The 14425-nt window shown below is 53.8% G+C and overlaps 1 protein-coding gene across 11 annotated transcripts in view; it reads left to right on the top strand.

Annotated features, from left to right (window-relative positions):
• The window catches only part of RAP1GAP (RAP1 GTPase activating protein), a 254893-nt gene that overhangs the window by 35504 nt on the left and 204964 nt on the right, over window positions 1-14425 (top strand). For 7 of the 11 annotated variants that reach the window (XM_076072917.1, XM_076072915.1, XM_076072916.1 and 4 more), the window contains exon 2: window positions 3076-3215. Coding sequence is in view for 3 of the 11 variants with exons in the window: in XM_032968061.2 (XP_032823952.2) it covers window positions 12245-12282 (38 nt within the window). In the remaining 8 variants the exon portion in view is untranslated. Of the gene's footprint in view, window positions 1-3075; window positions 3216-11112; window positions 12283-14425 lie in introns of those variants that run through there. The other 4 variants (XM_032968068.2, XM_032968061.2, XM_032968062.2 and 1 more) reach the window with 4 other exon arrangements.

The raw sequence follows: 14425 nt of genomic DNA, 5'->3' as shown, positions 1-14425 counted from the left end.
ACCTTGCCCGGTGTACAGGAGGTCGTGGGTTCCATCACGATCCTGACGCCTGCTGTATATTTGGAGTCTGCGTGTGTGTGTCTCTCTCTCTCCCAGTGAAGATGTTGACTACCTCGCCCGGTGTTCATTTCTCAGTCCGCTTGTCATGGTGAGGGTCGCGGCGGCAGCGTGTTGAGTAGTGGCGGTCAACACCTCCCTCTCCCTGGCGACAGACTCCAGCACTACTACACTATACACGACACTATACACTACTACACTATACACTACAGCAGCGTGTTGAGTAGTGGCGGTCCACACCTCCCTCTCCCTGGCGACAGACTCCAGCACTACTACACTATACACTACACGATACACTATACACTACTACACTATACACTACACGATACACTACTACACTACTATACACTGCACTATACACTACTACACTACTACACACTACACTATACACTACTATACACTACACTATACACTACTATACACTACACTATACACTACTACACTATACACTACTATACACTACACTATACACTACACTATACACTACACTATACACTACTATACACTACACTATACACTACTATACGCTACTATACGCTACACTATACACTACTATACACTACACTATACACTACCACACTATACACTACTATACACTACACTATACACTACTATACACTACTAGACACTACACTATACACTACACGATACACTACTATACACTACACTATACACTACTACACTATACACCACTATACACTACTACACTATACACTACTACACTATACACTACTACACTATACACTACTACACTATACACTACTACACTATACACTACACTATACACTACACTATACACTACAGCAGCGTGTTGAGTAGTGGCGGTCCACACCTCCCTCTCCCTGGTGACAGACTCCAGCACTAAATTACTATACACTACACTATACACTACACTACTATATACTACACTATTCACTACTGTTCATTACACTATACACTACTACACTACTATATACTGTTTTGTTTACGTGGCAAACCTTACCAGTTGGCTGTGTGCGATGTAACCCCCAAAAATCCCCTCTTGTGGAGACTCGGGGGACATCGACTCATTAGAGACCAACCAATAATCCATGACGGAGCCACATCTTAAACCCCATACCGAGACTCCCACCCGAGACTCCGGGGGACATCGACTCGTTAGAGACCAACCAATAATCCATGACGGAGCCACATCTTAAACCCCATACCGAGACTCCCACTCGAGACTCCGGGGACATCGACTCATTAGAGACCAACCAATAATCCATGACGGAGCCACATCTTAAACCCCATACCGAGACTCCCACCCGAGACTCCGGGGGACATCGACTCATTAGAGACCAACCAATAATCCATGACGGAGCCACATCTTAAACCCCATACCGAGACTCCCACTCGAGACTCCGGGGGACATCGACTCGTTAGAGACCAACCAATAATCCATGACGGAGCCACATCTTAAACCCCATACCGAGACTCCCACTCGAGACTCCGGGGGAAATCGACTCGTTAGAGACCAACCAATAATCCATGACGGAGCCACATCTTAAACCCCATACCGAGACTCCCACCCGAGACTCCGGGGGACATCGACTCATTAGAGACCAACCAATAATCCATGACGGAGCCACATCTTAAACCCCATACCGAGACTCCCACTCGAGACTGCGGGGGACATTGACTCATTAGAGACCAACCAATAATCCATGACGGAGCCACATCTTAAACCCCATACCGAGACTCCCACTCGAGACTCCGGGCGACATCGACTCATTAGAGACCAACCAATAATCCATGACGGAGCCACATCTTAAACCCCATACCGAGACTCCCTAGAGGTGTCCGCAGAGACTCCCACGAGAGAGACTCAGGGACATCGACTCGCAGAGCGTCACTAGGGTGCGTGATGAGGCTTAGGGGCCGTCCATAAATGACGTCACGCACCTGGGGAGGGGGGGGGTCAGACATTATTTGTGACAATGTGTGACGAAAGGGGGGGGGGGGTTGAGAAATGTGACGTCACATCAAAATGCGCAACTTTTAATATAGCCCTACATTAAATTCGCACTACAATGACGATAGTTTATAGCCTGACGTCATTTATGGACGGCCCCTTATGGACAGGGTGGTGCGGGGAGGAGGGGGGCCTGGTGAGGGGGGGATCTTTGGGGGGCCGCTTCGCGTGACGTGGTCTATTATTGGTGCTTTAAAGACATCCACCCGTCACGTGTCCACCGGCGTGTTGCGCTTTGCAGGCTGCGTGAAGTGCCTGGTTTGCTGTGGTGTTTTGGTAACTTGCCGAATTCTTAAGCAACGTTTGTTCTGATCATCTTGTTATTGTTCTGATCCTCTTGTTATTTTTGCGTGGTTTTTTTCTGCATAACCCCCCCACCACCACCCCCGGGCTAGGCTGATTGGCAGCCACGTGGTACAGTGTGCGATTCCGTTGTTGACAAAGGGTTTGTTATTTGAGTCTATGTTTGACAATGCCTGGAACACACACACACGTCTCTATAGATATACACACACACTGTGTGTACATAGCCGGCAGGTGGTGGGGGTTGGTGGTTGGTGGTAGTGGGTGGTAGTGGTTGGTGGTGGTAGTTGGTGGTTGGTTGTGGGTGGTCGTGATAGGTGGTGTTGGTGGTGGTGTTGGTGGTGGTAGTTGGTGGTGGTAGGTGGTGTTGGTGGTGGTGTTGGTGGTAGTTAGTTGTGGTAATTGGTGGTAGTAGGTGGTGTTGGTGTTGGTGGTAGTAGTGGTAGTGGTGGTGGTTACGCTGCTGCCTGTAATCCAGTGCTGTTGTGGAGGCTGCTGTAGCAGCAAGGAGGGGGGGGTTGGTGGATTACCGCTCAGACGTCGATGAGGAGCTATTTACCCCTGGCTCTGCCAGTATAAGGCGGCACGGCAAAGCGTGTGGACCCCACCTGTCCCATCTGTGCGGGATCGTTGTGGTGATGGTGGCGGTGGTGACGGTGGTGGTGCCGTTAACAGAATTTAGATCGTTCGGCTGACATCGCGCTTTTGTGTCATCCACGCAGGTTTGAGGAAGAAGAAGAAGAACCGCACACACACCCACAGAAACCCCGGCGGACCGGTCCAAGTACCTGGCATCGAACCCTCACCTCGTGACTTCACCAGCCAAGTGGCAAGGGAGCGATCCCCTCCAACCCCGCACCAGGTGAGAACCAACGAGGAGTCACGCCTCCCCCCGTCGCCCAGGGGGTCACGCCTCCCCCTCTCTCTCTCCCAGCGTGGGGTCACGTCTCCCTCTCTCTCCCAGCGTGGGGTCACATCTCCCTCTCTCTCTCTCTCCCAGCGTGGGGTCATGTCTCCCCCTCTCTCTCGCCCAGCGTGGGGTCACGTCTCCCTCTCTCTCTCTCCCAGCGTGGGGTCACATCTCCCCCTCTCTCCCAGCGTGGGGTCGCATCTCCCTCTCTCTCCCAGCGTGGGGTCACGTCTCCCTCTCTCTCTCACCCAGCATGGGGTCACGTCTCCCCCTCTCTCTCTCACCCAGCGTGGGGTCACGTCTCCCTCTCTCGCCCAGCGTGGGGTCACGTCTCCCTCTCTCCCTCCCTCTCTCTCCCAGCGTGGGGTCACGTCTCCCTCTCTCTCTCACCCAGCATGGGGTCACGTCTCCCTCTCTCTCTTGCCCAGCGTGGGGTCACGTCTCCCCCTCTCTCCCAGCGTGGGGTCACGCCTCCCCCTCACGCCCGGCGTGTGCCCGCCGTTTGAAAAATCGCCAAGGACCTGACGTACCCGCTGCCGTCTGTGCTGGTGCGCTTCCTTTTTTTCGTTTTGTTGTTGATTTTCCGTCGACGCTTAACCCGTCGTCCGTTCCGCACCCCCGGTACGCGTGCCTGGACTGCCCCGTCTATTGCCGCAACATTGCCGCTCACCCGCACGGCGGCGTCTTCTTTTGGCCTCGCCGTCGGACAACGACGGGCGGTGACCGCGGCCGTCTGGAACGCTCTTCCTGACCGATATTCGGAAGCCGCTCCGGGAGCTGCGGTGCTCCCCCGAACCATCGATTGACGAACCCATTTCTCGACAGCTGCTTGTTGTTGTTGTTGACGTTGCGTTTAGTTTGTTGTCCTTGTTCCTCCCGCACCTCCGCTGAGCCGCGGTTGGCTACGTCCGGTGACGATAAGAGGCGCAGCTGGCGCGCCACCGCGCGCTATACCACTCGACGCTCTCGAAGGGGGCGATAAGAGAAAGGATGGCGCGGCAACGCTGACAGCCGACGCTACCTGCAATTGCCCAAAGCTCTGCGGTCCCCTACATGTAGATATTATACACACACGACGGTGTTGTCGGACGATGTTGACCAGCGTGCGGGAGGAAACCGGAGCACCCCGATAAGTCCTGTGCGTGCGTGCGCGCGAGGGGGAAGCACTGTCACGTGTTTGGCTGCAACGCCTCCTCCCGGCGAGCCAGGTGGTAGCTACGGCAGCTCCTCCTCGGCGCCCGCCGGCGGTGAAGGGATGTTTCACAACAGCAACATCAGGGGTGGGTGGCGGTGGTCCGCTAACCCCCCCCCCCTCTCTCTGCTGCTGTTGCCTCCACGCAGTGAGTGCTGGCTTACAGCCGACGCCACGTGCAGCAATGTAGCCACCGTCGCCACCAACACCGCCACCATCGTCACCGCCACCACCATCAACACCGTCATCACCACCACCATCATCATCACCACCACTACCGCCACCACCGCCATCGTCACCGCCACTACCATCACCACCGCGGCCACCACCGCCACCTCCATCACCACTACCGCCACCCAGCTAATCAGTTAGCAGTGGACGCGAGATGATTTTTCACGACGGCTATGATGTGCGGTGGCAGGGCATTAACCACAACTCTTGTGGTCAGAATGCTAACAAAAAACGTACTCTGATAATATATGCATTGTCTCTGAAACTTATTGTGTAAGGCTGTGGTTCAGGCTGTAGTCGAGCTATGTGTAAGGCTGTGGTTCAGGCTATAGTCACGCTGTGTAAGGCTGTGGTTCAAGCTGTAGTCGAGCTATGTGTAAGGCTGTGGTTCAGGCTGTAGTCGAGCTATGTGTAAGGTTGTGGTTCAGGCTATAGTCGCGCTGTGTGTAAGGCTGTGGTTCAGGCTGTAGTCGAGCTATGTGTAAGGCTATGGTTCAGGCTGTAGTCGAGCTATGTGTAAGGCTGTGGTTCAGGCTGTGGTTCAGGCTGTAGTCACGCTGTGTGTAAGGCTGTGGTTCAGGCTGTAGTCGCGCTGTGTGTAAGGCTGTAGTTCAGGCTGCAGTCGAGCTATGTGTAAGGCTATGGTTCAGGCTGTAGTCGAGCTATGTGTAAGGCTGTGGTTCAGGCTGTAGTCGAGCTATGTGTAAGGCTATTGTTCAGGCTGTAGTCACGCTGTGTAAGGCTGTGGTTCAAGCTGTAGTCGAGCTATGTGTAAGGCTGTGGTTCAGGCTATAGTCGCGCTGTATGTAAGGCTGTCGTTCAGGCTGCAATCGAGCTATGTGTAAGGCAATGGTTCAGGCTGTAGTCACGCTGTGTGTAAGGCTGTGGTTCAGGCTGTAGTCGAGCTATGTGTAAGGCTATGGTTCAGGCTGTAGTCACGCTGTGTGTAAGGCTGTGGTTCAGGCTGTAGTCACGCTGTGTGTAAGGCTGTGGTTCAGGCTGTAGTCGAGCTATGTGTAAGGCTATGGTTCAGGCTGTAGTCGAGCTATGTGTAAGGCTGTGGTTCAGGCTGTGGTTCAGGCTGTAGTCACGCTGTGTGTAAGGCTGTGGTTCAGGCTGTAGTCGCGCTGTGTGTAAGGCTGTGGTTCAGGCTCTAGTCGAGCTATGTGTATGGCTGTGGTGTGTGGTGTTGCAGATCGGTGACGTCCGTCAGTGTGACATCCGCACACCTGACCGGTCACTTGCTGCTGTGCGTGTGATGGGGGGGAGCGGTGGTGTTAGCGGTTAGCGATACGCCGCGCCACGAACCCGAGTTCGATTCCCGCTCACGACCAACACCAGCGACGATTATCTGAACCGGTCCTGGGCCTCCCCTGTGTCGACTGCGGTGTGTAGTAATCATCGCCACTGGGGAGACAAAGGCGGTCGGGCGCGGTCGCTGGCCACCCACCCCCTCGTGTGCCACCGTGCCGGCCTTCTTAGGTGCTCGCTCACAGCACTTGCCCCTACAGTCTGTTGAGGCTACATGGGGGATCTTTGTCTCTGTGGGGAGGGGGAGTGTGTGTGTGTGCGCGTGTGTGCCCTTCGTGAGCCCCTCTCCCCTTTCATCTACGCAGCCTGCGCGCTCACAGGCCGAGAAACGCGCGCGCGTGTGGAGCGGTGGTGCAGTGGTTAGCGCTAAGTACCCCCGGCTCACGGCCACCAATGCCGGTGACGATTATCTGAACCGGTCCTGGGCCTCCCCTAGGTCGACTCGGCCTCAAATGAGTACCTGGTGCGGTGTGTAAACATTGCCACTGGGGAGACAAATGCGGCCAGGCGTGGTCCTGGCCACCCGCCCCCTCGTGTGCCATCCCGGTCTTCATAGGTGCTGATCGCTAACGGAACCTGACCCATAGACTCACATTGAGACTCATGGACTGACATTGATTCTTACGTGGGGAGATGCAAACGGAGGGGATTTTTTTTATTATTATTTTTGCTCATAAATAACAAAGTAAAGCATGAAGGTTATCCAGCTGGTGATCAATGTAACAAAAACGACGTTATTATAATTAATTCGGTTAAAGGTGACGCTCGGGGAAAATGTTAAATGATTTGGCACACCCACACCCAAAGACAAAGATCCCCCACATAGCCTTAACAGACTGTTGGGGCAAGTGCTAATTGCGGGTAGTAGCGCCGATGAAGGCCGGCACAGCAGACGAGGAGGTGGGTGGCCAACACCACGCCCGGCCGCCTTTGTCTCCCCCGCGGCGATGTTTACTGCACACCGCACCAGGTGCTCGCGCGCTCACTCGAAACTAAGAGTCCGTGTCAGGTGTCAGGTGAGGTGGGGGGGGTACCCTGGAGGAGTCATTGAGGGGGTCATGAGGTGGAGCCGGTGGGGAGGGGATGGGGGGGGCATAGAATCCATCACCCTGTGACCTCCTCCACGTGAGAGCCGCTCAGTCTCTCCACCTCGCTCCTCTCTCCTCCTCCTCTTCCCTCTCTTTGTGCTCCATCCCACTGCTTCTCACTCCACCGCAGCTCCCTCCTTCCCCCCCCTCTCCCTCCTCTCTCATCCTCTCTCCACCTCTCTCTCCACCCCTCTCGCTCCACCCCTCTCGCTCCTCTCTCATCCTCTCTCTCCACCCCTCTCTCTCCTCTCTCATCTTCTCTCTCCACCTCTGTCATCCTCTCTCTCCACCTCTCTCTCCACCTCTCTCATCTTCTCTCTCATCCTCTCTCTCCACCTCTGTCATCCTCTCTCTCCACCTCTCTCTCCACCCCTCTCCCTCCTCTCTCATCCTCTCTCTCCACCCCTCTCCCTCCTCTCTCATCCTCTCTCATCCTCTCTCTCCACCTCTCTCTCCACCTCTCTCATCCTCTCTCTCCACTTCTGTCATCCTCTCTCTCTCTCCACCCCTCTCTCTCATCCTTTCTCTTCTACTTTGCTCTCTCCATCTCACTCCTCCACTCTCTCCACAAACACATTCCCCCACCCCCCTCTCTCTCTCTTCTACTCTCTCTCCGATCGTCACTCCATCACCCCACTCCTCAGTTTACCTCTCCACTTTATTTAGAACGATTCAAGTTACTTGATTAGGCCCCCATGTATCCCAAACACTCCGTGGTAAAACGGGCCGGTGTGATGCAGATGTTCTCGGTTCGGACACCGGGTCGGCCACCCTGGTTAATACGGCAGCATGTGTATCGGTTGTACTAGTGCGACTACTACTACTACTATGTTCCGCTTGCTTCGAAGTGGGCGTTAAAGATCCCTTGATGTCGCCCGCAAGAGTGAGGCCGTCTTTGTGCCACCAGCGCCACGGTGACTAATTCGCCGAACGATCACAAAAACATGTTACACCGCAGAATTACTCAATTGGGATTGCACGTGTGGCGGCAGCAGCAGCAATGATCGCCCCCACCTAAACTAAACTATTTTAAATTTTGCCAGGTAACGCCCCCCTCCCCCCCCCTCACTGAGCTATATTTTGGCTTTTTTTTTAGAAGCGACCTGGCCATCTCAAATGATATCCTGACGAAGTGGCTCATCGTGATCGTAGAGCAGCGGCCAAAAGACTCTGAATGCGTGACGTTGATTCTCCATGTGGAGGGGAAAAACCGGAGGACCCGGACAAACATCCACGCGCCCACGCGGAGAGACTTTTTGACTTTTAAACAACTTTTATTGCTGCCAGCAGCAACAGCACTGCAGGCGATTCCGATATGAAACACAAAGTCACCAGCAAACAAACAAACAAACGCTATAAATCCACGCGCTGTGGCGCTAAATGCGCCGCGCACAACACGAAAGAAAAGTCACGTGGTGATGGTGGTGGTGGTCATCGCGCACGCCACGGCAACGAGCAAGCGTTTCAGAAGGTAAACACGAGGGTGCCGTCCACGCTGGTACAGAGAGGGGCTTGTCCGGCCCCCCAGCGTTCGAAGAAGACGCGCTGCACATCACCGACACGTGTGTGTGGTACGTGGCGTGCTCCAGCCGGAGCCGCGCCTTAAGCAGGCCCCTTAACACTGGAAGCAGCACAGAGCAGCCGTCAGTGTCGCCTTGCAGCGTCTTTTTCCTCGTTCTGTACACCGCCATCTTCGCCTGAGCACAAGCGCAGTTGGCGAGGTCATGGCGCTTGTTAGCCAGGTAAGGCACCACCCCATATACGAAGCTGCTGTTGTAGGAGAACACCCCCAGTTTCCTGAAGATGTCCCCCAAAAGGCGGAACATTGGGTTGAGATGCAGGCAGTGTAAGTACCGGTGGGGCAGATCCTCCCTGGCACCGCAGGAGATGCACCAAGTCTGTTACCCCCTGGCGAGATTCAGCTGAGCCACACGACCGATGGCAACGTGCAATGTGCCAATCTCCACTGGAGGTCACCGCAGCGTTTGGCTACTGGAGACTTGTACATTTGTTTCCACTGAGGGTCGGCGACGGGGAGAGAGAGAGAGAGAGACACAGACACCGCAAACCCAAAATATACAACAGGTGATCCTTATGGCGGGACCCCGGGGTACCAAATAACACAAAATGCCCGAGGCAATTAAATATTTTATTTCTGGGACACTATTTTTGTCCAGGGGTGTTACTTAACTCCGCGACTGGGGTACCAATCAATCCGAAATCGGCGCCACACTCCGCGATGTCGAAACTCAACGAGGACGATTGTGCCGAAACCCTGAACGCTCGCGGTACGCACCGTGGCGGTGCATCGTAGTGTACAGCTCGTCGAGATGAGTCGATTGCCGCATCGCCGACCATCAACACACTAACAAGGACTGCATCACGGACATCATGCGAGAGCCGGGGTACTATGGTACCCCGGGGTACCGCCATAAGGTTCAGGTGCTGCTGGTGGTGGTGCTGCTGCTGCTGGTGATGGTAGTGCTGGTGGTAGTTGTGCTGTTGGTAACACAACACCGCTCTGGAACACGACACTGCTCTGGAACACGACACTGATCGGGAACACGACACTGATTTGGAACACGACACTGATCTGATACACGACACTGATCTGGAACACGACACCGCTCTGGAACACGACACTGATTTGGAACACGACACCGATCTGGAACACGACACTGATTTGATACACGACACTGATCTGGAACACGACACTGATCTGAAACACGACACCGATCTGGAACACGACACTGATCGGGAACACGACACTGATCTGGAACACGACACTGATCTGATACACGACACCGATCTGGAACACGACACTGATCGGGAACACGACACTGATCTGGCACACGACACTGATCTGAAACACGACACCGATCTGGAACACGACACTGATCGGGAACACGACACTGATCGGGAACACGACACTGATCTGGAACACGACACTGATCTGGAACACGACACCACTCTGGAACACGACACTGATTTGATACACGACACTGATCTGGAACACGACACTGATCTGGAACACGACACTGCTCTGGAACACGACACCGCTCTGGAACACGACACCACTCTGGAACACGACACCGATCTGGAACACGACACTGATCTGGAACACGACACTGATCTGGAACACGACACTGATCTGATACACGACACTGATCTGATACACGACACTGATCTGGAACACGACACTGATCTGGAACACGACACTGATCTGATACACGACACTGATCTGATACACGACACTGATCTGGAACACGACACCACTCTGGAACACGACACTGATTTGATACACGACACTGATCTGGAACACGACACTGCTCTGGAACACGACACTGATCTGGAACACGACACCGCTCTGGAACACGACACTGATCTGGAACACGACACTGATCTGGAACACGACATTGCTCTGGAACACGACACCGCTCTGGAACACGACACCGCTCTGGAACACGACACTGATCTGGAACACGACACTGATCTGGAACACGACACTGATCTGGAACACGACACCGCTCTGGAACACGACACCGCTCTGGAACACGACACCGCTCTGGAACACGACACTGATCTGGAACACGACACTGATCTGGAACACGACATTGCTCTGGAACACGACACTGCTCTGGAACACGACACCGCTCTGGAACACGACACCGCTCTGGAACACGACAGTATTAGGAGGGGGGTCTGTGTGGCAGTCGCCCTTGGCTCACAGGAAGAGGAAGGAAACCCAGGGGCCACAGCAGCAGACGCAGCCGCAGCCTCAGCAGCAGCAGCAGCGGCAACAGCAGCCTCAACAGCAGCCTCAACAGCAGCAGACACCTCAGCAGCAGCCACCTCAGCAGCAGCAGCAGCAACAGCAGAAGCAATAGCAGCAACCTCAGCAACAGCCTCAACAGCAGCAGAAGCGCCTCCACTCAGTACCCACAAATCTGGCCCCAGCACTTCCCAAACCCCACCCCGGCCCCCTCTACCACCCGCCCCCACCCTCCCCCCCCGGGTGCTGGCGTTATTTAATTATTTGATTTCCTCCCTTTTTGACTTATTTAGGAAAGCGATTGTTCTGTCCAGCACAGCCGCCCCTTCTTGCGAGCTCCTCCACGCCTGCCTGACTCTCTCCTCTCTCTCCCCATCGCTCTCTCTCTCTCTCCAGTGAAGTTTCATTCATTTACCTCCGTGCGGTGAGAGTGTGTCTCTCTCTAGATGAGTGTGTGTGTGTATCTAGATCTGTGTCTCTCTCTAGATGTGTCTCTCTCTAGATGTGTCTCTCTAGATGTGTCTCTCTAGATCTGTCTCTCTAGATCTGTGTCTCTCTAGATGTGTGTCTCTCTCTAAATGTGTCTCTCTAGATCTGTGTCTCTCTAGATCTGTGTCTCTCTGGATGTGTGTCTCTCTCTAGATGTGTGTCTCTCGATGTGTGTCTCTAGATCTGTGTCCCTCTCTAGATGTGTGTCTCTCTCTAGATGTGTGTCTCTAGATCTGTCTCTAGATCTGTGTCTCTCTCTAGATGTGTGTCTCTAGATCTGTGTCTCTCTAGATCTGTGTGTCTCTCTAGATGTGTGTCTCTCTAGATGTGTGTGTCTCTCTAGATGTGTGTGTCTCTCTAGATGTGTGTGTCTCTCTCTAGATGTGTGTGTCTCTCTCTAGATCTGTCTCTCTAGATGTGTGTCTTTCTAGATGTGTGTCTCTCTAGATGTGTGTCTCTCTCTAGATCTGTGTGTGCGTATTTGTAGATCTGTGTCTAGATCTCTGTGCGTCTCTAGATCTGTGTGTCTAGATTTCTGTGTGTGTTGCTCTGTGTGTGTCTCCATCTGTGTGTGTCTCCATCTGTGTGCTTGTGTACGGGTGTGTCTGTCTGAGTATTTGTGTCTCCCGGAGTGTCCGTGTGTGTTGTTAGGGTGTGTGTGTTGTTGGGTGGTGTGTGTGTAATCTGCCTTTCTCTCAGAATGCGCTAGTGTGTGTGTGTCGATCGCCTGTATTTGTGGTGTCTCTCTCTCACTTGCTCTGCATGTCTTAGTGTCTCTGCCTGTCTTAGTGTCTCTGCCTGTCTTAGTGTCTCCGCCTGTCTTAGTGTCTCTGCCTGTCTTAGTGTCTCTGCCTTCACCTCGCTGTCTTGTCGCGTCTCGGTAAGTCCCCGCGCCGCCATGCGGAAACGAAGTTTCACTTTTGGTGGCTACGCCAGGTAAGGCGCCTTGCCTCGTCCACGCACTCCCACACACTCCTCGCCTGTCTGCCCCGTGTCTGCCCCGTGTCTACCCTCGTGTCTCCCCCGTGTCTACCCTCGTGTCTCCCCCGTGTCTACCCTCGTGTCTACCCCCGTGTGCCCCCCCCGTCTCTCCCCCCCCGTGTCTCTCCCCCCCCGTGTCCCCCCCCCCGTGTCTCCCCCCCCCCTGTCTCCCCCCCCGTGTCTCCCCCCCCCCCCCCCGCATCTCCCCCCGTGTCTCCTAATGTCTCCTCGTGTCTCTCTGTATCTCATCATGTCTGTCTCCCCGTGTCTGTGTCTCTCCCTGTGTCTCCTAATGTCTCCTAATGTCTGTGTCTCTCCCTGTGTCTCCTAATGTCCCCTAATGTCTGTGTCTCTCCCCGTGTCTGTGTCTCTCCCCGTGTCTCCTAATGTCTCCTAATGTCTGTGTCTCTCCCCGTGTCTCCTAATGTCTGTGTCTCTCCCCGTGTCTCCTAATGTCCCCTAATGTCTGTGTCTCTCCCCGTGTCTCCAAATGTCCCCTAATGTCTGTGTCTCTCCCCGTGTCTCCTAATGTCTCCTAATGTCTGTGTCTCTCCCCGTGTCTCCTAATGTCTGTGTCTCTCCCCGTGTCTCCAAATGTCCCCTAATGTCTGTGTCTCTCCCCGTGTCTCCTAATGTCTCCTAATGTCTGTGTCTCTCCCCGTGTCTCTTAATGTCTGTGTCTCTCCCCGTGTCTCCTAATGTCCCCTAATGTCTGTGTCTCTCCTAATGTCTGTGTCTCTCCCTGTGTCTCCTAATGTCTCCTAATGTCTGTGTCTCTCCCCGTGTCTCCTAATGTCTGTGTCTCTCCCCGTGTCTCCTAATGTCTGTGTCTCTCCCCGTGTCTCCTAATGTCCCCTAATGTCTGTGTTTCTCCCTGTGTCTCCTAATGTCTGTGTCTCTCCCCGTGTCTCCTAATGTCCCCTAATGTCTGTGTCTCTCCCCGTGTCTCCTAATGTCTCCTAATGTATGTGTCTCTCCCCGTGTCTCCTAATGTCTCCCCGTGTCTGTGTCTCTCTCTGTGTCTTTGTCTCTCCCTGTGTCTCCCTGTGTCTGTGTCTCTTCCTGTGTCTGTGTCTCTCCCTGTGTCTGTGTCTCTCCCTGTGTCTGTGTCTCTCCCTGTGTCTGTGTCTCTCCCCGTGTCTCTCCCTGTGTCGTTATCTCTGTGAGTCTTGTGATGACCCCAGCTGTAGTTTATGAGTCTGGTCGTGGGCAAATACAAACACACTCTCTCACTTACACGCTCTTTCACTTACACACTCACTTACACACTCTCACACTTACACACTCTCTCACTTACACACTCACTTACACACTCTCTCACTTACACACACTCTCACTCACACACACTCACACACTCTCACTTACACACACTCTCTCACTTACTCACACTCTCTCTTACTCTCTTACACTGTCTTACACACGCTCTCTTACTCACTTACACACACTCTGTTACACATTCTCTCTTACTCTCTCTGACGCTGTCTTACACACTCTCTCTCTCACACAAACACACGCCGTCCCTCACACCCTTAACCGCTGTCTTCTACTCACAAAGAAAGACAAAGATCCCCCGTGTAGCTTTCGAAGACTGTTGGGGCAAGTGCTGTTAGCGAATAGCACTACCGATGAAGGCCCGAACGGCACACGAGGGGGTGGGTGGCGAGCACCACGCCCGGCCGCCTTTGTCTCCCTAGTGGCGATGTTTTTACGCACCGTATCAGATACTCATTTGAGGCTGAGTCGACCTAGGGGAGGCCCAGAACCGGTTCAGATAATCGTCACTGGTGTTGGCCGTGAGCGTGAATCGAACTCGGGTCGCCAGGTTCGTAGCGCAGCGCGCTAACCGCTACACTACCGCTCCCCACTCACACAGACACACACACTCTCTTATACACACATTTTTACACACTCTTACACTCACACTCTCATACTCACACTCTTACACACAATCTTACACACACTCTTAGACTCCCTCTTCTACACACACACTCTTACAAACACTCTTACACTCACACTCTTACACTCGCTCTTACACACACACTTACACTCACACTCTTACACTCTTACACACACTCTTACACACACTCTTACACATACT

This window comes from Petromyzon marinus, chromosome 39 (assembly GCF_048934315.1).
Source record: "Petromyzon marinus isolate PM22_M1 ecotype Great Lakes invasive population chromosome 39, UKy_Petmar_22M1.pri1.0, whole genome shotgun sequence".
Classification (NCBI taxonomy): domain Eukaryota; kingdom Metazoa; phylum Chordata; class Hyperoartia; order Petromyzontiformes; family Petromyzontidae; genus Petromyzon; species Petromyzon marinus.
Note: the sequence above shows the minus strand (reverse complement) of the source record. Positions and strands in the feature narration are given on the sequence as shown.